Raw genomic sequence first — 26,229 nt, 5'->3', positions numbered from 1 at the left:
TGCCCAATTGACCCTTCGTGACAGCAGTCTGAGCTTCTCACCTCTGCCTTTTCGTCTCTCCCCTCTTTATAGAATCATAGAATGGTTACAGCACAGGAGGAGGCCATTCGGCCCATCGAGCCCATGCCGGCTCTTTGTAAGAGCAATCCAGCTTGTCCCACTCCCCCGCTCTTTCCCTGTAGCCCTGCAAATTTTTTCCCTTCAAGTATTTATCCATTTCCTTTTTGAAAACCACAATTGAATCTGCTTCCACCGCCCTTTCGGGCAGTGCATTCCAGATCATCACAACTCGCTGCGTAAAAAGTTTTTCCTCATGTCCCCTTTGGTTCTTTTGCCAATTGCCTTAAATCTGCGTCCTCTGGTTTCAACCCTTCCACCAATGGGAACAGTTTCTCTTTATTTACTTTCGCTAAACCCTTTGAACACTTCTATCAAATCTCCTCTTAACCTTCTCTGTTCTAAGGAGAACAACCCCAGCTTCTCCAGTCTCTCCACCTAACTGAAGTCCTCATCCCTGGAACCATTTCAGTAAATCTTTTCTGCACCCTCTCTAAGGCCTTCACATCCTTCGAAAGTGCGGTGCCCAGAATTGGAAACAGTACTCCAGTTGTGACCAAACCAGTGTTTTATAAAGGTTCAACTTAACTTCCTTGCTCTTGTACTCTGTGCCTCTATTTATAAAACCAGGATCCGTATGCTTTTTAACCACTTTCTCAACCTGTCCTGCCACCTTCAAAGATTTGTGCACATATACCCCCAGGTCTCTCAGTTCCTGCACCCCCTTTAGAATTATTACCCTTTAGTTTATATTGTCTCTCTCGTTCTTCTTGCCAAAATGTATCACTTCACACTTCTCTGAATTAAATTTCATCTGCCATGTGTCTGCCCAATCCACCAGCCTGTCTATATCCCCTTGAAGTCTATGACTATCCTTGTCTATTACTTTGCTGCGACCTGTCCCCATAAAATGGCCTCTGCTCACGATGAGACCAGTTCTGATTGAGGGACAAATCCAGAATTCCCAGCGGTTTCTGTTCACTTTGAATCCAGCTATTTATGTCCCCTCTTTCCATCCTCAGTGCTGATCACATGCCCCATGCCTTTGAAAGTTCAGTGAAGCCCAGGGAGGGAGAGTAGTTCGATCCTCAGTGATGGGCAGGAGAGAATGCTCTCAGGACAAGCACTTTAATTTGAAATTCTTCTCCCGCAAACACTTCCTGTGTCCCTGAGCAGGGATTTTGTAAAAGGTGGAGCAGCATAACTAGGGACCCTGGAATCACAGTACAGAAAGGATCTGAGAGAGACAGACAAAGACAGTCAGGTAGACAGAGAAAGACAGATAGACGAATAGACAGAGAGAGACAGATAGATAAACACACAGAAAGAGACAGAGTGACTAGTAGAGAGAGAGAGACAGAGGTAGATAAAGACAGAGAGAGACAGGGAGAGAGACAGCTAGGCAGACAGACAGAGGCAGGTAAATGGAGAGAGACAGGTAGAGAAAGGCTGACAAAGAGAGTCAGATAGACAGAGAGAGACAGAGTGACTGGTGGAGAGGGAGACAGAGACAGAGAGTTGAACAGAGAGAGAGAGAGAGACAGGTAGACAGACAGAGAGAGATGGGTAAACGGACAGAGAGAGAGAGATGACCAGACACAGAGTGATAGAGAGATAAACAGATAGAGAGACAGAGTGGCAGGTAGACCAAATGAGAGACATAGAGAGATGAACAGTGAGAGTGACTGCCCTTGATATCAAGGCAGCATTTGACCGAGTGTGGCACCAAGGAGCCCTGGTAAAATTGAAGTCAATGGGAATCAGGGGGAAAACTCTCCAGTGGCTGGAGTCATAACTAGCACAAAGGAAGATGGTAGTGGTTGTTGGAGGCCAATCATCTCAGCCCCAGGACATTGCTGCAGGAGTTCCTCAGGGCAGTGTCCTGGGCCCAACCATCTTCAGCTGCTTCATCAATGACCTTCCCTCCATCATAAGGTCAAAAATGGGGATGTTCGCTGATGACTGCACAGTGTTCAGTTCCATTCGCAACCCCTCAAATAATGAAGCAGTCGGAGCCCGCATGCAGCAAGACCTGGACAACATCCATGCTTGGGCTCATAAGTGGCAAGTAACATTCGCGCCAGATAAGTGCCAGGCAATGACCATCTCCAACAAGAGAGAGTCTAACCACCTCCCCTTGACATTTAACGGCATTACCATCTCCGAATCCCCCACCATCAACATCCTGGGGGTCACCATTGACCAGAAACTGAACTGGACCAGCCATATAAATACTGTGGCTACGAGAGCAGGTCAGAGGCTGGGTATTCTGCGGCGAGTGACTCACCTCCAGACTCCTGAAAGCCTTTCCACCATCTACAAGGCACAAGCCAGGAGTGTGATGGAACACTCTCCACTTGCTTGGATGAGTGCAGCTCCAACAACACTCAAGAAGCTCGACACCATCCAAGACAAAGCAGCCCGCTTGATTGGCACCCCATCCACCACCCTAAACATTCACTCCCTTCACCACCAGCGCACTGTGGCTGCAGTGTGTACCATCCACAGGATGCACTGCAGCAACTCACCAAGGCTTCCTCGACAGCACCTCCCAAACCCGCGACCTCTACCACCTAGAAGGACAAGAGCAGCAGGCACATGGGAACGACACCGCCTGCACGTTCCCCTCCAAGTCACACACCATCCCGACTTGGAAATATATCGCCGTTCCTTCATTGTCGCTGGGTCAAAATTCTGGAACTCCCTTCCTAACAGCACTGTGGGAGAACCTTCACCACACGGACTGCAGCGGTTCAAGAAGGCGGCTCACCACCACCTTCTCGAGGGCAATTAGGGATGGGCAATAAATGCTGGCCTCGCCAGCGACGCCCACATCCCGTGAACGAATAAAAAAAAACAGACATGGTACAGGTAGACAGAGAGACAGATAGAGAGACAGGTAGACAGCGGGAACTGAACAGATAGAGATACGGATGGATAGAAAATGATAGACAGAGACCGAGAGATATTACCTGCAGTGGTTGCTTTATTCTTCATTGGGATTAAGATGCCTCTTGGGCTTGGTACTGATCCCTGTAACAGAGGTAAGTACCACGGTGAGTCTCTGCAGCTCCTCTCCTCGTCCCACGTCCAGAGATTTAGTTCAGGGTTGTGAAGGGCAAATTTAGGACAACCACCAGAAAGCATCGGTTTACACAGAGAATGGTCAGGAGCTGGGATGATGTTACAAAAAAAATGGTTGTGAGCGTAAGACTCATTTGAGAAGCAGCCAGATGCTGTGCTGGGAAGACGGAAGAGTTGGGATTGAGGAAGGATGGGGTCAGATGTAACTTATTTGACCCACTTTGGAAGGGTCAAAGGTGAGTAAAACCTGCCAGAATTTGACCCAGGACCTGACCCAGACCTGGAAGTCAAGCAACTGGGGGAGGATCTCAGGGGTGAAGTATGTTGTAGATCCAACTTCACCGATTCTCATTATTTTGAACGGGGACTGGAATCCAAGCTGATCCCAGAAAAAAGATTCTATTGACAAAGAGAATTTGTGTAACTTCTCAATATTGTACATCGTGTTTCTGATTGCAATTTTTCCCCCCAATTTTTGGTTAAATTTAGGCATCTTTAGTTTACATAGAATGTACAGCACAGAAACAGGCCATTCGGCCCAACTGGTCTATGCCAGTGTTTATGCTCCACACGAGCCTCCTCCCACCCTTCTTCATCTCACCCTATCAGCAGATCCTTCTATTCCTTTCTCCCTCATGTGTTTATCTGGCGTCCCCTTAAATGTATCTACACTATTCACCTCAACTACTCCTTGTGGGAACGAGTTCCACATTCTCACCACTCTCTGGGTAAAGAAGTTTCTCCTGAATTCCCTATTGGATTTATTAGTGACTATCTTATATTTTGTTTAGCAAAATGCCTTAAAATTGCTGCTCTGGAAATGATCCAAAACTCAATGTTAATAACAGGGTGTAGGGTTACACAGAGTTCCAGTCTTTGCCTCAGCACCAATCAATGGAGACGCGAGGCAGATGGGCCAATGGTCATGGGCTCGTTGGGTGCCAATTCTCTTGTCGTCCACCCAATGGATGTTCATAAAACCAAGAGGCTGGAAATCTCCCAAAACACAATAGAGCCTTAACTGATAAGGATTCTCTTTTTTTGGAAGCAACAGAAGTTGTACTTCCTGTGTTCCCAGGTTGAATATTTCTATCTCATTGTGGTTCCTTTGATGTTTTTTGATCTAAGTTAGACCGTCTAACGTGAGTCCCGCCTGGTGTGTTGCCTCCCTGGTAAAGGACATCACGGAGAGGGGGAATACATTCTGCGGGAGTGGAGCCAGCCTCTGACCTGCTCTCGTAGCCACAGTATGTGTGTGGCTGGTCCAGTTAAGTTTCTGGTCAATGGTGACCCCCGGGATGTTGATGGTGGGGGATTCGGCGATGGTAATGCCGTTGAATGTCAAGGGGAGGTGGTTAGACTCTCTCTTGTTAGAGATGGTCATTGCCTGGCACTTGTCTGGCGCGAATGTTACTTGCCACTTATGAGCCCAAGCCTGGATGTTGTCCAGGTCTTGCTGCATGCGGGCACGGACTCTTTCATTATCTGAGGGGTTGCGAATGGAACTGAACACTGTGCAATCATCAGCAAACATCCCCATTTCTGACCTTATGATGGAGGGAAGGTCATTGATGAAGCAGCTGAAGATGATTGGGCCTAGGACACTGCCCTGAGGAACTCTTGTAGCAATGTACTGGGGCTGAGATGATTGGCCTCCAACAACCACTACCATCTTCCTTTGTGCTCGGTATGACTCCAGCCACTGGAGAGTTTTCCCCCTGATTCCCATTGACTTCAATAGTGAAAAAGGAAATAAGAGGGGCAAAGAGAGAGTATGAGAATAGACTGGCGGCCAACATAAAAGGGAATCCAAAAGTATCCTGTAGCCATTGAAAATAGTAAATAGATAGTAAGAAATTGGGTGGGGCCAATTAGGGACCAAAAAGGAGATCTACTGATGGAGGCAGAGGGCATGGCCGAGGTACTAAATGAGTACTTTGCATCTGGCTTTACCAAGGAAGAAGATGCTGCCAAAGTCACAGTAAAAGAGGAGGTAGTTGAGATACCGGATGGGCTAAAAATTGATAAAGAGGAGGTACTAGAAAGGCTGGCTGTACTTAAAGTAGATAAATCACCCGGTCCGGATGGGATGCATCCTAGGTTGCTGAGGGAAGTAAGGGTGGAAATTGCAGAGGTGCTGACCATAATCTTCCAAACATCTGTAGATACAGGGGATGGTGTCAGAGGACTGGAGAATTGCAAATGTTTCACCCTTGTTCAAAAAAGGGTGTAAGGATAAACCCAGCAACTACAGGCCAGTCAGTTTAACCTCAGTGGTGGGGAAGCTTTTAGAAACGATAATCCGGGACAAAGTTAATAGTCACTTGTACAAGTGTGGATTAATAAAGGAATGTCAGCACAGATTTGTTAAAGGCAAATCGTATTTAACTAACTTGATTGAGTTTTTTGATGAGGTAACAGAGAGGGTCGATGAGGGCAATGCGGTTGATGTGTATATGGACTTTCAAAAGGTGTTTGATAAAGTGTCACATAATAGGCTTGTCATCAAAGTTGAAGCCCATGGAATAAAAGGGGCAGTGGCAGCATGGATAGGAAATTGGCTAAGAGACAGGAACCAGAGAGTAGTGGTGAACGGTTGTTTTTCGGACTGGAGGGAGGTATACAGTGGTGTTCCCGAGGGGTCGGTGCTGGGACCACTGCTTTTCTTGATATACATTAATGACTTGGACTTGGGTGTACAGGGCACAATTTCAAAATTTGCAGATGACACAAAACTTGGAAGTGTAGTGAACAGTGAGGAGGATAGTGATAGACTTCAAGAGGATATAGACAGACTGGTGGAATGAGCAGACACGTGGCAGATGAAATTTAACGCAGAGAAGTGCAACATTTTGGCAGGAAGAACACGGAGAGGCAATATAAAGTAAAGGGTACAATTCTAAAAGAGGTACAGAAACAGAGAGATCTCGGGGTATATGTGCACAAATCTTTGAAGGTGGCAGGGCAGGTTGAGAAAGCGGTTAAAAAAGCATACGGGATCCTGGGCTTCATAAATAGAGGCATAGGGTACAAAAGCAAGGGAATTATGTTGAACCTTTACAAAACACTGGTTCGGCCACAACTGGAGTATTGTGTCCAGTTCTGGGCACTGCTCTTTAGGAAAGATGTGAATGCCTTCGAGAGGGTGCAGAAAAGATTTACTAGAATGGTTCCAGGGATGAGAGACTTCAGTTACGTGGAGAGACTGGAGAAGCTGGGGTTGTTCTCCTTAGAGCAGAGAAGGGGACATAGATTTAAGGTGAGAGGGGAGAGATACAAAAGGGTCCAGAGGGGCAATTTTTTCACTCAAAGGGTGGTGAGTGTCTGGAACGAGCTGCCAGAGGCAGTAGTAGAGGCGGGTACAATTTTGTCTTTTAAAAAGCATTTGGACAGTTACATGGGTAAGATGGGTATAGAGGGATATGGGCCAAGTGCAGGAAATTGGGACTAGCTTAGTGGTATAAACTGGGCGACATGGACATGTTGGGCCGAAGGGCCTGTTTCCATGTTGTAAACTTCTATGATTCTATGATTCTATAAGGTTAAGAGGAGATTTGATAGAGGTGTTCAAAATCATGAAGGGCTTAGATAAAGTAAATAAAGACAAACTGTCCCAATGGTGGAAGGGTCGCGAACCAGAGGACACAGATTTAAGGTGATCGGCAAAAGAACCAAAGACAACACAAGGAAAAACATTTTTACACAGCGAGTTGTTATGATCTGGAATGCGCTGCCTGAAAGGGCGGTGGAGGCAGATTCAATCGTGGCTTTCAAAAAGGAATTGGATAAATACTTGAAGAGAAAAGATTTGCAGGGCTACGGGGGAAAGAGCGAGGGAATGGGACTAACTGGGTTGCTCTTACAAAGAGCCAGCACAGGCTCAATGGGCCGAATGGCCTCTTTCTTTGCTGTAACCATTCTATGATTCTATGCTTCCAGTTCCACACATCATTAAATTGCTTTTTCAACCCTGGTAGCACTCTCAGCTCTGAATCAAAAGGTTGTGGGATGAAGTCCCACTCCAGAGACTTGAGCACATAATCTAGGCTGACACTCCCAGCGCAGTACTGAGGGAACAAAGGAACAGGAGGAGGCCATTCAGCCCCTCGTGCCTGTTCCGCCATTCAATGAGATCATGGCTGATCTGTATCCTAACTCCATCCACCCGCCTTGGCTCCATATCCCTGATATCCTCGGTTAACAAAAATCTATCGATCTCAGATTTAAAATTATTAATTGAGTAGCATCAACTGCTTTTAGTGGGAGAGAGTTCCACGCTTCTCCCACCCTTTGTGTGAAGAAGTGTTTCCTAACTTCTCTCCTGAATGGCCTGGCTCTGATTTTAAGGTTATGACCCCTCGTCCTAGACTCCCCCACCAGCAGAAAAAGTTTCTCTCTCTCTACCCAATCAAATCCTTTCAAAATCCTAAAAACCTCAATCAAATCTCCCCTTAACCTTCTATATTCCGGGGAATACAAGCCTAGTTTATGGAATCTCTCCTCATAATTTAACCCTTGGAGCCCTGGTAACATTCTGGTGAATCTGCTCTGCACTCCTTCCAAGGCCAATATATCCTTTCTAAGGTGCAGTGCCCAGAACTGTACCCAGTACTCCAGATATGGTCTAACCAGGGCTGTGTATAGCTGTAGCAAAACTTCTTCCCTTTTATATTCTAACCCTTTAGTTATAAAGGCTAACAATCCATTCGCCTTTTTTGATTATTTTTTGTACATTTTAGTGATCTGTGTACATGGACCCCTAAATCTCTTTGGACCTCCACTGTTCCTAGCTTAGGGAGTGTTGCACTGTCGGAGGTGCCGCCTTTCAAATGAGACATAAGACCGAGGCCCCGTCTGCCCCTCTCAGGTGAACGTAAAAGATCCTACGGCCACTATTTGCAGAAGAGCAGGGGAGTTCTCCCCGGTGTCCTGGCCAATATTAATCCCTCAACCAATATCACTGAAACAGATTATCTGGTCATTTATCCCATTGTTGTTTGTGGGATCTTGCTGTGCACGAATTGGCTGTCACGTTTCCTACCTGGAAGTGCTTCATTGGCTGTAAATTGCTTTGGGGCATCCAGAAGTCTCGAAAGGCGCTGTACAAATGCATGTTCTTTCTTTCTCTGTTGCTAGGAAGCTCTCTCACTCCAAGTTGGTTCAGCTGTACGGTATCTGTACGCAGGATGGTCCTATCTACCTCGTCTTCGAGTACATGCAGTACGGCAGTTTGTCAGAGTACCTCAGGACCCGTCGTGGGACCTCCTGCGAGGAAAGCCTCCTGGGGATGTGCCAAGATGTGTGCGAGGGGATGGAATACTTGGAACACAACCAATTCATCCACCGCGACCTGGTACTGCCCTTTGTTTTTCTCAAATTGAATTGCGATTTTTGTTGGAAGTAAAAGGGTTGAGTGAGTGGCTGCGCTGACTGGTGTGGTACCGAGCTGTGCAGAACAGGAAGGTTCCAGGTTCCACCTTTCCGAGTTAGCTCGTCTCAGTTGGGATGTGTTACCACAATTGGTGCCACCTCAGGCCAGGGAGAGGGAACAATCAGCCTGGGGTCCTGCTCCCTGTCCACTGCCTCCTGGTGCGCACACGAATGTTGGGTGAGAACAGGGTCGGGCTTGGTTATCATGCCTCTCGCAGCCAAATGTCCTGCTGACACTCACATGCCTGGGCTCCCACATGAAGAATGGCGACTGGAAAAGGATCAGCACCTGGAAGGGAGAGAGAAAACCGGCCAAGTTGGCAAAAGAACCAGAGGGGAGATGAGGAGATTTTTTTGTTTACTCGGCGAGTTGTTCTGATCTGGAATGCGCTGCCTGAAAGGGCGGTGGAAGCAGATTCAATAATAACTTTCAAAAAGGAATTGGATAAATACTTCAAAAGGAAAAAATTTGCAAGGTTGTGGAGAAAGAGCAGGGGAGTGGGACTAATTGGATAGCTCTTTCAATGAGTCGGTACAGGCACGATGGGCCGAATGGCCTCCTTCTGTGCTGTAAGATTCTATGATGAGGATGAGTTTCTGTGACCTTTCCCAGGCCTCAGCTGCTGCTGCTGCTGCTGTGACACTACACCATCAGCTTCCTCTGCTCTGTGCTGTGACAGTGGGTGAGAATTCTTGGCTGGATTTGAAACAGGCTCCTTGTGTACAATATCAGAGTGCTTTTGACCCCTTGTCTCTCAGCTCCACAATGACTGGTGCTGTATACACACATGGCAGCAACTGTTCAGCCTGTACACTAGATGGTCCTAGTCCACGAATCCATATCTAAGCTGAAACTAAGCACTTCAGGCAATTGCTCTGAGTTTTGAGTTTAGAAGATTAAGGGGTGATCTAATTGAGATGTTTAAAATGTTAAAAGGATTTGATAGGGTCGATAGAGAGAAACTATTCCCTCTGGTGGGGGGAGTCCAGAACAAGGGGGCAGAACCTTAAAATTAGAGCCGGGCCGTTCAGGGGTGATGTCAGGAAGCACTTCTTCACACAAAGGGGAGTGGAAATCTGGAACTCTCTCCCCCCAAAAAGGCTGTGGGTGCTGGGGGTCAATTGAAAATTTCAAAACTGAGGCCGTTAGATTTTTGTTGGGTGAAGGTATCGAGGGATTATGGAGTGAAGGCGGGTAAATGGAGTTAAGGTGCAGATTAGCCGTGATCTAAAAGAAAGACGGAACAGGCTCGAGGGGCTGAATGGCCTCCTCCTGCTCATATCTTTCCTGTGTCCCTATGTTTTCCATCCTTTGTCCGAGTATGACTCGCTCTGGTGCTGTGTGCTGGGATGTGGACATCAGTGGTGTTGTCGTGAAGCCACATCTCATTGCTCCTGACACCGTGCACCGATGTTAGATCCTGACATTGCATCAGTTGTAATATCTCTCTTTGGCATTTTCTTGCAGGCAGCGAGGAATTGTTTAGTAGGAGACTCGTTGGTAGTTAAAGTGTCTGATTTCGGAATGACAAGGTAATGGCTTATCATCTGCGGAGTTTATGGCCTGTGTCTATACAACTCTTGAATACATAATTGCATTTATCAGCCAATATTCTCCTTCCATTTATTTCTGATTTTTAACTGTATTGTGGTAAAGGATATTCCTCTCCTGTTTATTTCTGAGTTTTAAATATTTACGGTAATGGATAGCCCTCTCTCTCTTCCCTTTCTGCGGCTGAAGGTTTGTCCTTGATGACCAGTACACCGGTTCCTCGGGCTCCAAGTTCCCAGTGAAGTGGTCGGCTCCCGAAGTTTTCCGATACTCCAAGTTCAGCAGCAAGTCCGACGTCTGGTCATTTGGTGAGAAGCCGTTGAGTGCAGGAATACGGTTCAGAGTTTTCCAGGAATCACTCGAGGATTAGACCAGTTCGTTCACTGTGAAAGACCACGAGCGGGGCAAGGGGGGAGGGGGGAGCGGGGCCGGGGGGAGAGGGGAGGGGAGGGGAAGGGAGGGGGGAGGGGGGTGAGCTAGGTCTTTCAAAGTGCTGAAAGGTGTCATTGAAAGAAAAAGAGAAAGGCTTGCGTTTCTACAGCGCCTTTCACAACATGAGGACGTCCCAAAGCACTTTACAGCCAATGAAATAATTTTTGAAGTCAACTCACTGATGTAATGTAGGAAACACAGCAGCCAATTTGTGCACAGCAAGATCCCACAAACAGCAATGTTGGTTGAGGGATAAATATTGGCCCCAGGACACCGGGGAGAACTCCCCCTGCTCTTCTTCAAAATACCGCCATGGGAATTTTTACATCCACCTGAGAGGGTAGACAGGGCCTCGGTTTAACATCTTATCTGAAAGACGGCACCTCCGACAGTGCAGCACTCCCTCAGTACTGACCCTCCGACAGTGCAGCACTCCCTCAGTACTGACCCTCCGACAGTGCAGCACTCCCTCAGTACTGACCCTCCGACAGTGCAGCGCTCTTTCAGTACTGACCTCTGACAGTGCAGCACTCCCTCAGTACTGACCCTCCGACAGTGCAGCGCTCTTTCAGTACTGACCTCTGACAGTGCAGCACTCCCTCAGTACTGACCCTCTTACAGTGCAGTGCTCCCTCAGTGCTGATCCTCTGACAGTGCAGCGCTCCCTCAGTACTGACCCTCCGACAGTGCAGTGCTCCCTCAGTGCTGATCCTCTGACAGTGCAGCGCTCCCTCAGTACTACACTGGGAGTGTCGGCCTGGATTATGTGCTGAAGCCTCTGGACTCAGAGGCAAGAGTGCTGCCCACTGATCCATGGCTGACATAGATGTGAAGGGTCTGACCTATGTCACTACTGGAAAGCTGAAGTATGGTGGGAGCCGAGAGGAGCATTGAGTACCCTTGGACTTAACCCTCTGGAGAAGAAGAAAATGAGAGTGGACTTGACTGGATTCTGTAAGGTTTTTTGGGCAATGGAGAATTTGGATGCAGGAAAATTCCTCTGTTAGGCACGGGTTTTGAGGGGGAGGGGATTTAAGCAACTTAAAGTTAAGGTGTCAAAGGAAAATAGGAAATTTAGGCAACATGTTTCAGTAAGAGACGGATAGAAATGTGGAACAGATTACTGGGGTGGGAATAGAAAACCATGGCAAGGTTTATAAAGGACTGGGTGACTTCTTGTTAGGAATGGAGATGCAGGGTTTTGATCAATGATCTTACATTGGCACTGTGTTACTTAAAAAAAATTCTGGGGACGTGGGCATTGCTGGCAAGCCAGCATTTATTGCCCATCCCTAGTTGTCCTGACGTGGTGGTGGTAGTGGTGGTGATGGTGATGGTGGTGATGGTGGTGGTGATGGTGGTGATGGTGATGGTGGTGGTGATGGTGGTGGTGGTGATGGTGGTGATGGTGGTGGTGGTGATGGTGATGGTGGTGGTGGTGGTGGTGGTGGTGATGGTGGTGGTGGTGGTGGTGGTGATGGTGGTGGTGATGGTGGTGATGGTGATGGTGATGGTGGTGGTGGTGATGGTGATGGTGGTGGTGGTGATGGTGGTGGTGATGGTGGTGGTGATGGTGGTGATGGTGGTGGTGATGGTGGTGGTGGTGATGATGGTGATGGTGGTGGTGGTGATGGTGGTGGTGGTGATGGTGGTGGTGGTGATGGTGGTGGTGATGGTGGTGATGGTGATGGTGGTGGTGATGGTGGTGGTGGTGATGGTGGTGGTGATGGTGGTGATGGTGGTGATGGTGGTGGTGGTGATGGTGGTGGTGGTGATGGTGGTGGTGATGGTGGTGGTGGTGATGGTGGTGATGGTGATGGTGGTGGTGGTGATGGTGGTGGTGATGGTGGTGATGGTGATGGTGGTGGTGATGGTGGTGGTGGTGATGGTGGTGGTGATGGTGGTGATGGTGGTGATGGTGGTGGTGGTGATGGTGGTGGTGGTGATGGTGGTGGTGGTGATGGTGGTGGTGATGGTGGTGATGGTGATGGTGGTGGTGATGGTGGTGGTGGTGATGGTGGTGGTGATGGTGGTGATGGTGGTGGTGATGATGGTGGTGATGGTGGTGGTGGTGATGGTGATGGTGATGGTGGTGATGATGGTGATGGTGGTGGTGGTGGTGATGGTGGTGGTGATGGTGGTGGTGGTGATGGTGATGGTGGTGGTGGTGGTGATGGTGGTGGTGGTGATGGTGATGGTGATGGTGGTGGTGGTGGTGATGGTGGTGGTGATGGTGGTGGTGGTGATGGTGATGATGGTGATGGTGGTGATGGTGGTGGTGGGCCATCTCTCTGAACCACTGCCAAAGAGGGTTCTTGGCTCCCCCTGGAGTAGCAGTGTCACAGGCATCGCTGTTAGTGGATGCTCTCGATAGTTACTGCTACCTCTCCCAATGGTGGGCGAAAGCCTGAGAAATTGGTTTCTTTCTTCACTGACAGATTAAATGGGTGGGGAGAGTCCGTGATGGGGGAGGGTGTACATGGGCTGTGGGAGGGGATTAAATGGGTGGGGTAGAGTCCGTGATAGGGGAGAGTGTACATGGGCTGTGGGAGGAGATTAAATGGGTGGGTAGAGTCCATGATAGGGGAGGGTGTACATGGGCTGTGGGAGGAGATTAAATGGGTGGGTAGAGTCCATGATAGAGGAGAGTGTACATGGGCTGTGGGAGGGGATTAAATTGGTGGGTAGAGTCCATGATGGGGGAGAGTGTACATGGGCTGTGGGGGGAGATTAAATGAGTGGGTAGAGTCTACGATAGGGGAGAGTGTACATGGGCTGTGGGAGGAGATTGAATGGGTGGGTAGAGTCCATGATGGGGGAGAGTAATAATCACTAACTAATCAGCAATGAACAGGGGCAAGTACTAAAGAGTAAATTTAGCAATGAGAAGGGGTGAGTAATGAACAGTAACTATCAGCAACAAATCAGGGGCGAGTAATAGACAGTGACTATTACTGGGGGATGGGCACCAGGATGTAGCATCAGAAAAGAGATACAAAGTGCACAAAGGATCAGGAGAGAAAGATAGCACTAGAGTAAGAGATAGTACGGTATTAGGTGGGATAAGACTAAGAGAGAGTACGAGGTGGTCTAAGATTGGATAACAGTGCGTGTGTGTAAACGCACGAAGTGTGGTAAACAAATTCGGTGAGTTCCAGGTGCAAATAGCCACATGGGAATATGATGTCGTGGCGATAACGGAGACCTTGCTCAAAGAAGGGCAGGATTGGGTACTAAACATTCCTGGATACAAGGTGTTCAGGAAAGATAGGGAAGGAAAAAAAGGAGGGGGGGCAGTATTGATTAAGGAGAATATTGCAGTGCTGGAGAGAGAGGATGTCCTGGAGGGGTCAAGGACAGAATCTATTTGGCTAGAGTTAAGGAACAATAGAGGTGCCATTTCACTACTGGGTGTATTCTACAGGCCACCAACTAGTGGGAAGGATATAGAGGAGCAAATTTGCAGGGGAATTACAGAGATGTGCAAGAACCATAGAGTAGTGATAATGGGGGACTTCAACTATCCTAATATAGACTGGGATAGTAATAGTGTGAAGGGCAAAGAGTGTCAGTGGGGGAACATTTAGGGAACAGTGATCATAATATCATAAGGTTTTGATTAGTTATGGAAAAGGACAAGGAACAATCTAGAGTAAAAATACTTAATTGGAAGAGGGCCAATTTCAGTGGGATGAGAACGGATCTGGCCCGGGTAAATTGGAATCAAAGATTGGCAGGCAAAAGTGTAATTGAACATTGGGCGGCCTTTAAAGAGGAGATGGTTCAGGTACAGTCTCGGTACATTCCCATGCGCGGGAAAGGTAGGGCAACTAAAGCCAGAGTTCCCTGGATGACGAAAGAGATAGAGAGTAAGATGAATCAGAAAAAGGGAGCGTATGACAGATGTCAGGTTGATAATACAAGTGAGAACCAGGCTGAATATAGAAAGTTCAGAGGGGAAGTGAAAAAGGAAATAAGAGGGGCAAAGAGAGAGTGTGAGAATAGACTGGCGGCCAACATAAAAGGGAATCCAAAAGTCTTTTACTGGAATGTAAACAGTAAACGGGTAGTAAGAGGAGGGGTGGGGCTGATTAGGGACCAAAATGGAGACCTACTCATGGAGGCAGAGGGCATGGCCGAGGTACTAAATGAGTACTTTGCATCTGTCTTTCCCAAGGAAGAAGATGCTGCCAAAGTCACAGTAAAAGAGGAGGTAGTTGAGATACTGGATGGGCTAAAAATTGATAAAGAGGAGGTACAAGAAAGGCTGGCTGTACTTAAAGTAGATAAGTCACCCGGTCCGGATGGGATGCATCCTAGGTTGCTGAGGGAAGTAAGGGTGGAAATTGCGGAGGTACTGGCCATAATCTTCCAAACATCCATGGATACGGGGGTGGTGCCAGAGGACTGGAGAATTGCAAATGTTGCACCCTTGTTCAAAAAAGTGTGTAAGGAGAAACATAGAAACATAGAAAATAGGAGCAAGAGTTGGCCATTCGGCCCTTCAGGCCTACTAGGCCATTCAAAATGATCATGGCTGATCGTCTAACTCAGTACCCTGTCCCCGCTTTTTCCCCATATCCCTTGATCCCTTTAGCATTAAGAAATATATCTATCTCCTTCTTGAATACATCTAATGACTTGGCCTCCACTGCCTTCTGTGGTAGAGAATTCCACAGATTCATCACCCTCTGAGTGAAGAAATTTCTCCTGATCTCAGTTCTACATGGCATACCCCATATCCTGAGACAGTGACCCCTGGTTATGGATTCCCCAGCCATCGGGAACATCCTCCCTGCATCTAGTCTGTCTAGTCCTGTCAGAATTTTATATGTTTTGATGAGATCAGATCTCATTCTTCTGAACTCTAGTGAATATAGGCCTAGTTGATCCAATCTCTCTTCATACATCAGTCCTGCCATCCCAGGAATCAGTCTGGTAAACCTTTGTTGCACTCCCTCCATGGCAAGGACATCCTTCCTCAGATAAGGAGACCAAAACTGCACACAATACTCCAGATGTGGTCTCACCAAGGCCCTGTATAACTGCAGTAAGACATCCCTGCTCCTGTACTCAAATCTTCTTGCAATGAAGGCCAACATACCATTCGCCTTCCTGACTGCTTTCTGCACCTGAATGCTCGCTTTCAGCAACTGGTGTACAAGGACACCCAGGTCTCGTTGCACCTCCCCTTTTCCCAATCTATCACCATTCAGATAATAATCTGCCTTTCTGTTTTTACAACCAAAGTGGAAAACCTCACATTTATCCACATTATACTGCATCTGCCATGTTCTTGCCCACTCACCCAACTTGTCTAAATCACATTGGAGCCTCTTTGCATCCTCCTCACAGCTCACATTCCACCCCAGCTTTGTGTCATCTGCAAACTTGGAAATGTTACATTTAGTTCCCTCATCCAAATCATTGATATATATTGTGAATAGCTGGGGCCCAAGCACTGATCCCTGCGGTACACCACTAGTCACAGCCTGCCACCCGGAAAAAGACCCGTTTATTCCTACTCTCTGTTTCCTGTCTGTCAACCAATTCTCAATCCGTGCCAGTATCACTGGGTCAAAATCCTGGAACTCCCTTCCTAACAGCACTGTGGGAGAACCTTCACCACACGGACTGCAGCGGTTCAAGAAGGCGGCTCACCACCACCTTCTCAAGGGCAATTAGGGATGGGCAATAAATGCCGGCCTCGCCAGCAACGCCCACATCCCATGACCGAATTTAAAAAAAAGAAAAAGTATATTCCCCCAATCCCATGTGCTTTAATTTTGCACACTAACCTCTTGTGTGGAACCTTATCAAAAGCCTTCTGAAAATCCAAGTACACCACATCCACTGGTTCTCCCCTATCTATTCTACTAGTTGCATCCTCAAAAAACTCCAGTAGATTTGTTAAGCATGATTTCCCTTTCATAAACCCATGCTGACTTTGTCCAATCCCATTAATGCCTTCCAAGTGTTCTGTTATCACACCTTTTATAATGGACTCTAGCATTTTCCCCACTACTGATGTTAGGCTAACTGGTCTGTAATTCCCTGTTTTTTCTCTCCCTCCTTTTTAAATAGTGGGGTTACATTTGCCACCCTCCAATCTGTAGGAACTGTTCCAGAGTCGATAGAATTTTGGAAGATGATCACCAATGCATCCACTATTTCCAGGGCCACTTCCTTTAGTACTCTGAAACCCAGCAACTACAGGCCAGTCAGTTTAACCTCGGTGGTGGGGAAGCTTTTATAAACGATAATCTGGGACAGAATTAACAGTCACTTGGGCAAATGTGGATTAATAAAGGAAAGCCAGCACGGATTTGTTAAAGGCAAATCATATTTAACGTTTTCACGCAGCGAGTGGTTATGATCTGGAATGCACTGCCCGAGGGGGTGGTGGAGGCAGATTCAATCATGGCCTCCAAAAGGGAACTGGATAAGTACTTGAAAGGAAAAAATTTTCAGGGCTATGGGGATAGGGCGGGGGAGTGGGACGAGCTGGATTGCTCTTGCATAGAGCCGGCGCGGACTCGATGGGCCAAATGGCCTCCTTCTGTGCTGTGACCTTTCTTTGATTCTATAACTAACATGATGGAGTTTTTTGATGAGGTAACAGGGATGGTTGATGAGGGCAATGCGGTTGATGTGGTGTATATGGACTTTCAAAAGGAATTTGATAAAGTGCCACATAATAGGCTTGTCATCAAAGTTGAAGCCCATTGAATAAAAGGGGCAGTGGCAGCATGGATACAGAATTAGCTCAGTGACAGGAAACAGAGAGTCGTGGTGAACGGTTGTTTTTCGGACTGGAGGGAGGTGTACAGTGGTGTTCCCCAGGGGTCGGTACTAGGATCGCTGCTTTTTTTGATATAATTAACTTGGACTTGGGTGTACAGGGCACAATTTCAAAATTTGCAGATGACACAAAACTTGGAAGTGTAGTGAACAGTGAGGAGGATAGTGATAGACTTCAAGAGGATATAGACAGGCTGGTGGAATGGGCGGACACGTGGCAGATGGAATTTAATGCAGAGAAGTGTGAAGTGATACAATTTGGCAGGAAGAACGAGGAGAGGCAAAATAAACTAAATGGTACAATTCTAAAGGGGTGCAGGAACAGAGAGATCTGGGGGTAAATGTACACAAATCTTTGAAGGTGACAGGACAGGTTGAGAAAGCTGTTAAAAAAGTATACGGGATCCTGGGCTTTATTAATAGAGGCATAGAGTACAAAAGCAAGAAAGTTATGATGAACCTTTATAAAACACTGGTTTGGCCACAACTGGAGTATTGTGTCCAATTCTGGGCACCGCACTTTAGGAAAGATGTGAGGCCTTTTGGAGGGTGCAGAAGAGATTTACTAGAATGGTTCCAGGGATGAGGGACTTCAGTTACGTGGATAGACTGGAGAAGCTGGGGTTGTTTTTCTGAGAGCAGAGAAGGTTGAAAGGAGATTTGATAGAAGTGTTTAAAATCATGAAGGGTTTAGATAAAGTAAATAAAGAGAAACTGTTCCCATTGGTGGAAGGGTCAAGAACCAGAGGACATAGATTTAAGGTGATTGGCAAAAGAACCAAAGGTGACATGAGGAAAAACCTTTTTATACAGCGAGTTGTTATGATCTGGAATGCACTGCCCGAGGGGACGGTGGAGGCAGATTCAATCATGGCCTTCAAAAAGGAATTGGATAAATACTTGAAGGGAAAAAATTTGCAGGGCTACAGGGATAGAGCGGGGGAACGGGACTAACTGGATAGATCTTACAAAGAGCCGGCACGGACTCGATGGGCTGAACGGCCTCCTTCTGTGCTGTAACCATTCTATGATTCTATGATTAGCAATGAATAAGGGGAGAGTAATAAACAACAGCTATAGACAATAAGGACAAGTAATAAAACCAGGAGTAACAGTACTGGGACTGTGGTTGCTCATGTTCTGTGTTTTGTTGCAGGAGTTTTGATGTGGGAGGTGTACTCTGAGGGGAAGATGCCGTATGAAAACCGTTTGAATTCAGAAGTAGTTGAAGAAATCAATGCTGGATTCCGGCTTCACAAACCAAAACCGGCTTCTACTTTTATTTACAAAATCATGGGTTGCTGCTGGAAAGAGGTTTGTGTCACAAACAATAATTTCATCTGTAAATAATCCTCACAGTCACCTCATCAACATGCAGCAGGTGCTGGGATGTGACTCATCGTTATCCCCAGGGATCTGTCCTGGGGCCTCAGCCTTTCACCATATTTATCATGACTTAGATGATCGATCTATCTGTCTATCTGTCTATCGATCTATCTATCTAATCTATCGTTCTATCTAATTAATCTATCGATCAGTCTATCTAATCTATCGTTCTATCTAATTAATCTATCGATCTGTCTATCTACTCTCTCTATCTGTCTGCTATCTTTCTATCGATCTATCTAATCATCAATCAATCATCTATTTCCTTTGCAGAGAGGTCAATAACCAGGGGACATAGATTTAAAGTGATTGGTAGAAGGATTAGGGGGGAGTTGAAGAAATTTTTTTTCACCCAGAGGGTGGTGGGGGTCTGGAACTCACTGCCTGAGAGGGTGGGAGAGGCAGAAACCCTCAACTCATTTAAAAAGTACCTGGATGTGCACCTGAAGAGCCGTAACCTACAGGGCTACAGACCAAGTGCGGGAAAGTGGGATTAGGCTGGATAGCTCTTTCTCGGCCAGCCCGGACACGATGGGCCGAATGGCCTTCTTCTGTGCCGTAAATTTTCAATGATTCTAAGGAATAGAGACGAGGTTACGTAGGGAGAAGGACAGGTTACATGAGTGGGCAAAACTGTGGCAAGTGGAGTTCAATGTGGAGAAGTGTGAGGCCATCCACTTTGGATCCAAGAAAGATAAATTAAAATGTTTTCTTAATGGGGTGAGACTCGGAGCTGTGGAGGTGCAAAGGGCAAGGTGTCCATGTACACAAATCTCTAAAATTTAGTGCACAGGTACAAAAAGTAATTAAAATGGCTAATAAAATGTGGGCTTTATCTCGAGGGGATTGGGATTCAGTGTAGATGGTGTGGGTCACAGTGGTGGGCAGAGTGTGGGTGGTGTGGGTCACAGGTGGGCAGAGCGTGGGTCACAGTGCCCCCGGTGGTGGGCAGAGTGTGGGTCACAGTGCCCCCAGCGGTGGGCAGGGCATGGGTCACAGTGCCCCCAGTGATGGGCAGAGCGTGGGACACAGTGCCCCCAGTGATGGGCAGAGCGTGGGACACAGTGCCCCCGGTGATGGGCAGAGCGTGGGTCACAGTGCCCCCAATGATGGGCAGAGTGTGGGTCACAGTGCCCCCAGCGGTGGGCAGAGCGTGGGTCACAGTGCCCCCAGCAGTGGGCAGAGCGTGGGCCACAGTGCCCCCAGTGATGGGCAGAGCATGGGTCACAGTGCCCCCAGCGGTGGGCAGAGCATGGGTCACAGTGCCCCCAGTGATGGGCAGAGCGTGGGTCACAGTGCCCCCAGTGATGGGCAGAGCGTGGGTCACAGTGCCCCCAGTGATGGGCAGAGCGTGGGTCACAGTGCCCCCAGTGATGGGCAGAGCGTGGGTCACAGTGCCCCCAGTGATGGGCAGAGCGTGGGACACAGTGCCCCCAGCGGTGGGCAGCGCGTGGGTCACAGTGCCCCCAGTGATGGGCAGAGCGTGGGTCACAGTGCCCCCAGTGATGGGCAGAGCGTGGGTCACAGTGCCCCCAGCGGTGGGCAGAGCGTGGGTCACAGTGCCCCCAGTGATGGGCAGAGCGTGGGTCACAGTGCCCCCAGCAGTGGGCAGAGCGTGGGTCACAGTGCCCCCAGTGATGGGCAGAGCGTGGGACACAGTGCCCCCAGCGGTGGGCAGCGCGTGGGTCACAGTGCCCCCAGTGATGGGCAGAGCGTGGGACACAGTGCCCCCAGCGGTGGGCAGAGCGTGGGACACAGTGCCCCCAGTGATGGGCAGAGCGTGGGTCACAGTGCCCCCAGTGATGGGCAGAGCGTGGGACACAGTGCCCCCGGTGATGGGCAGAGCGTGGGTCACAGTGCCCCCAGTGATGGGCAGAGCGTGGGTCACAGTGCCCCCAGTGATGGGCAGAGCGTGGGACACAGTGCCCCCAGTGATGGGCAGAGCGTGGGACACAGTGCCCCCGGTGATGGGCAGAGCGTGGGTCACAGTGCCCCCAGCGGTGGGTCACAGTGCCCCCAGTGATGGGCAGAGCGTGGATATTGGCGACTGGCCTAATCTGGAGAGGTTATTAGTTTAGTTTCTCGGGGCAATGATTGTTCACTGTTCCTTGTTTTACTTGAAAATTGAAAAACAACAAAGTCCTTCTCTCTCTTCTCACCCCCAGAGACCTGAGGAAAGGCCTTCATTTTACGAGCTTCAGAATGAACTGAGGGAGCTTTCTGAATCCGGGGAAGCATGAACGGAAAAACGGGGCGGAGCATCTTTCAAAACGGAACAATGCAAATCGGCGACTGATTGACTCTGGGGCACCGTTTATTAAATATTTATTTATTAATTATTGAAATTATATTTGATGCTTGCTGGAATACACTCCTCGGGGGTGGGGGGGGGGAACAGCCCTCTGGGACCTCGGCCAAGGTGCGGGCCACGGCTATTCGACCATAGGGGCACCACAGCTGAGCCCAATTCTGTCGTCACCATTTTATATCAGGGCTTGAACATTCTGACATTGAGTCACTGGATCAGAATGTCTGAGAAAAGCCAAATCGAGCCCGACCCTGTGCATGACTGAGTTATTGTTCATCTCCCATTACCTTCTTGCCTTCCCGCTGTGTTGCTTTCGGGTCAGGTGGCTGCGATGGTCAGGGAGCAAGGTGGAAACAATGAGCTTCTCCACACACAGGGCCCTGGCGGCATCTCCCCGCTCAGCTCAGCTACAGGTGGATCAGAGACAACCCGATCCCGACCAGGTAAAATGTGCTGCCAATGGGAAGTTTCAATCAGAAGGAGGACATTAGAAAACTTCAGATAAACATAGAAACATAGAAAATAGGAGCAAGAGTTGGCCATTCGGCCCTTCGGGCCTGCTCCGCCAATCAAAATGATCATGGCTGATCGTCTAAGGACAAGACCATTAGACTTAAACGAACCAATCCCACCCACCCGCCACCTCACCGTATCCCACAACTCCACTTACCCACCGTCTCTCCGTATCCCTCAACTCCACTTACCCACCGTCTCCCCGTATCCCCCAATCCAACGACCCACCGTCTCTCCGTATCCCCCAATCCCACCTACCCACCGTCTCCCCGTATCCCCCAACTCCACCTACCCACCGTCTCCCCGTATCCCCCAATCCAACGACCCACCGTCTCTCCGTATCCCCCAATCCCACCTACCCACCGTCTCCCCGTATCCCACAACTCCACCTACCCACCGTCTCCCCGTATCCCCCAACTCCACTTACCCACCGTCTCCCCGTATCCCCCAATCCAACGACCCACCGTCTCTCCGTATCCCCCAACTCCACCTACCCACCGTCTCTCCGTATCCCCCAACTCCACCTACCCACCGTCTCTCCGTATCCCCCAATCCCACCTACCCACCGTCTCCCCGTATCCCCCAACTCCACCTACCCACCGTCTCTCCGTATCCCCCAATCCCACCTACCCACCGTCTCTCCGTATCCCCCAATCCCACCTACCCACCGTCTCTCCGTATCCCCCAATCCCACCTACCCACCGTCTCTCCGTATCCCCCAACTCCACCTACCCACCGTCTCCCCGTATCCCCCAACTCCACCTACCCACCGTCTCTCCGTATCCCCCAATCCCACCTACCCACCGTCTCTCCGTATCCCCCAATCCCACCTACCCACCGTCTCCCCGTATCCCCCAACTCCACCTACCCACCGTCTCTCCGTATCCCCCAATCCCACCTACCCACCGTCTCTCCGTATCCCCCAATCCCACCTACCCACCGTCTCTCCGTATCCCCCAATCCCACCTACCCACCGTCTCTCCGTATCCCCCAATCCCACCTACCCACCATCTCTCCGTATCCCCCAATCCCACCTACCCACCATCTCTCCGTATCCCCCAATCCCACCTACCCACCATCTCTCCGTATCCCCCAATCCCACCTACCCACCGTCTCTCCGTATCCCCCAATCCCACCTACCCACCATCTCTCCGTATCCCCCAATCCCACCTACCCACCATCTCTCCGTATCCCCCAATCCCACCTACCCACCATCTCTCCGTATCCCCCAATCCCACCTACCCACCATCTCTCCGTATCCCCCAATCCCACCTACCCACCATCTCTCCGTATCCCCCAATCCCACCTACCCACCGTCTCTCCGTATCCCCCAATCCCACCGACCCACCATCTCTCCGTATCCCCCAATCCCACCTACCCACCGTCTCTCCGTATCCCCCAATCCCACCGACCCACCATCTCTCCGTATCCCCCAATCCCACCTACCCACCGTCTCTCCGTATCCCCCAATCCCACCGACCCACCATCTCTCCGTATCCCCCAATCCCACTTACCCACCGTCTCCCCGTATCCTCCAACTCCACCTCCCCACCGGCTCCCCGTATCCCCCAACTCCACTTACCCACTGTCTCCCCGTATCCCCCAACTCCACTTACCCACCGTCTCTCCCTAACCCCCAATCCCACCTACCCACCGTCTCCCCGTATCCCCCAACTCCACCTACCCACCGTCTCTCCCTAACCCCCAATCCCACCTACCCACCGTCTCCCCGTATCCCCCAACTCCACTTACCCACCGTCTCTCCGTATCCCCCAATTCAACCTACCCACCGTCTCTCCGTATCCCCCAATCCCACCTACCCACCGTCTCCCCGTATCCCCCAACTCCACCGACCCACCGTCTCTCCCTAACCCCCAATCCCACCTACCCACCGTCTCCCCGTATCCCCCAACTCCACCTACCCACCGTCTCCCCGTATCCCCCAACTCCACCTACCCACCGTCTCTCCGTATCCCCCAATCCCACCTACCCACCGTCTCCCCGTATCCCCCAACTCCACCTACCCACCGTCTCTCCGTATCCCCCAATCCCACCTACCCACCGTCTCTCCGTATCCCCCAATCCCACCTACCCACCGTCTCTCCGTATCCCTCAACTCCACCGACCCACCGTCTCTCCGTATCCCCCAATCCCACCTACCCACCGTCTCCCCGTATCCCCCAACTCCACCGACCCACCGTCTCTCCATATCCTTCGATCCCATCTACTCACCTCCTCAACATATCCCCCAATCCCACCGACCCACCGTCTCTCCGTATCTCTCAACCCCACCTACTCACCTCCTCACCGTATCCCTCAATCTGGTCTCTCTCCAGAAACAGATCCAATTGTCTCTTGGAGTATAATGTGGGGAAATGTGAGGTTATTCACTTTGGTGGGAAGAATAGAAAAACAGAATATTTTTTAAATGATGAGAAACTATTAAATGTTGGTGTTCAGAGGGATTTAGGTGTCCTTGTACAAGAAACACAGAAAGTTAACATGCAGGAACAGCAATTAGGAAGGCAAATGGCATGTTGGCCTTTATTGCAAGGGGGTTGGAGTACAAGAGTAAGGAAGTCTTGCTGCAACTGTACAGAGCTTTGATGAGACCTCACCTGGAGTACTGTGTACAGTTTTGGTCTCCTTATCTAAGGAAGGATATACTTACCTTAGAGGCGGTGCAACAAAGGTTCACTAGATTGATTCCTGGGATGAGAGGGTTGTCCTATGAGGAGAGATTGAGTAGAATGGGCCGATACTCTCTGGAGTTTAGAAGAATGAGAGATGATCTCATTGAAATATATAAGGTGCTGAGGGGGCTTGACAGGGTAGATGCTGAGAGGATGTTTCCCCCAGCTGGAAAGTCTAGAACTAGGGGGCATAGTCTCAGGATAAGGGGTCGGCCATTTAAGACTGAGATGAGGAGGAATTTCTTCAGAGGGTTGTGAATCTTTGGAATTCTCTTCCCCAGAGGGCTGTGGATGCTCAGTCGTTGAGTATATTCAAGGCTGAGATCGATAGATTTTTGGACTCTAGGGGAATCAAGGGATATGGGGATCGGGCGGGAAAGTGGAGTTGAGGTTGAAGATCAGCCATGATCTGATTGAATGGTGGAACAGGCTCGAGGGGCCGAATGGCCTACTCCTGCTCCTATTTCTTATGTTCTTACATTCCGCCATTCAGTCAGATCATGGCTGATCTGTATCCTAACTCCATTTACCCGCCTTTTCTCCATATCTCTCGATACACTTATCCAATAAAAATCTATCGATCTCAGTCTTGAAAGCTCCAATTGTCCGCCAGTGTCCACAGCCTTTTGGGGGAGAGAGTTCCAGATTTCCAGGTTTGCCTTTTTTTATGGCCTTATTAACCTGTGTCGCTACTTTTAGTGATTTGTGTATCTGTACCCCCAGATCCCTTTGCTCCTCTATCCCATTCAGACTCTTATTATCCAAGCAGTGTGTGGCCTCCTTATTCTTCCCACCAAAATGCACCACCTCACACTTATCTACATTGAAATTCATTTGCCGATTACACGCCCATTACATCCATGTTATAAATGTTTGTATTTTTTCCAAAAGGTAAAGGGATGAAAAAAGAAACATATTCACAGAAATGAATTAATGTTTAGATAAATGAGCCACTTGGACAATGAGCAAAAATACTCTCCCAATATAGTCCTTCCCCATTAAATTGGTTGGGACTGGGGTCAGACTTCAGGGGGTGATGGGGGTTCCCAAACCCTTTAATGTTGTTGCTCGGAGTCTGATTGTTGTTTTTATCTCGATGTGGTGTTTGTTTTAATTTCTAAGAGTCTTGTACATTAGATATTCTTTTCCAGTCTGATGGGAGATCTGTCGTGATTTCTCACAGCTCTCACTGACCCTGTGAAACACACACATGCACTTTGGGTCACTTAACAACAGTTCCATTTCTTTTACTGTTCCAGGTAAATTGATGAATAAATAAATAAGTGGGTTTGTACAGTTTTTGCGGAGAGATCAGTAAGTTATTTAAGGCTAGACGTCCACTGGAAACAGAACTGGATCTCGCGGTTTGACTGAGGCTATCGAGTTGGAGTCCAGAGTCCGAGTCCAGCTGGATTCACAAACAACTCAACTGGAACCAGTTCACACGCTTGCTGCAATCAGAGAGCAAATTCAGCCTCGCAGTCCGAACATTTCAATTGAGAAATTCCTCACATGCGCGAAGGCTAAAGAGCAGGAGACAAGAAGAGGTAAAAGGAAAGATTTGCATTTATATATCGCCTTTCACGATCTCAGGATGTCCCAAAGTGCTTTACAACCAATGAAGTAATATTGAAGTGTAGTCACGGGTGCACTGCAGGAAACGCGGCAGCCAATTTGTGCACAGCAAGATCCCACAAACAGCAATGAGATAACGAGCAGTTAATCTGTTTTAGTGATATTGGTTGATTAATAAATATTGGCCCCGGGACACCGGGGAGAACTCCCCTGCTCTACTTCGAAACAGTGGCCGTGGGATTTTTTAGATCCACCGGATAAGGCAGACTGGGCCTCGGTTTAACATCTCATCCAAAAGGCAGCTCCTCTGACAGTGCAGCGCTCCCTCAGTACTGACCCTCCGACAGTGCAGCACTCTCTCAGTACTGACCTTCCAACAGTGCAGCGCTCCCTCAGTA

At 48.9% G+C, this 26,229-nt stretch overlaps 1 protein-coding gene across 1 annotated transcript; it reads left to right on the top strand.

The window, feature by feature from the left end:
* The first annotated feature begins 8,283 nt into the window (after nucleotides 1-8,283).
* Nucleotides 8,284-25,555, top strand: LOC137332249 (tyrosine-protein kinase ITK/TSK-like). Its single transcript, XM_067995944.1, has 5 exons — nucleotides 8,284-8,494; nucleotides 10,040-10,104; nucleotides 10,313-10,431; nucleotides 18,513-18,670; nucleotides 20,908-25,555. The coding sequence occupies exons 1-5, from the start codon at nucleotides 8,357-8,359 to the stop codon at nucleotides 20,980-20,982; spliced, it is 555 nt and encodes a 184-aa protein (XP_067852045.1). The 5' UTR covers nucleotides 8,284-8,356; the 3' UTR covers nucleotides 20,983-25,555.
* The last annotated feature ends 674 nt before the right edge of the window (nucleotides 25,556-26,229 follow it).

The sequence above is a fragment of the Heptranchias perlo genome, chromosome 14, assembly GCF_035084215.1.
Source record: "Heptranchias perlo isolate sHepPer1 chromosome 14, sHepPer1.hap1, whole genome shotgun sequence".
NCBI classification, from domain to species: domain Eukaryota; kingdom Metazoa; phylum Chordata; class Chondrichthyes; order Hexanchiformes; family Hexanchidae; genus Heptranchias; species Heptranchias perlo.
The sequence above is the reverse complement of the archived record's forward strand: the minus strand, read 5'-3'. Positions and strand labels throughout refer to the sequence as shown.

Bases quoted from the DNA above. Each gene is read 5' to 3' on its own strand.
- LOC137332249 (XM_067995944.1), top strand. From the start codon at position 8,357: ATGCAGTACGGCAGTTTGTCAGAGTACCTCAGGACCCGTCGTGGGACC. The intron at 10,432-18,512 runs GTGAGAAGCCGT...GTTTTGTTGCAG, and splicing joins GTCCGACGTCTGGTCATTTG to GAGTTTTGATGTGGGAGGTG. The intron at 18,671-20,907 runs GTTTGTGTCACA...TCTCACCCCCAG, and splicing joins TGGGTTGCTGCTGGAAAGAG to AGACCTGAGGAAAGGCCTTC.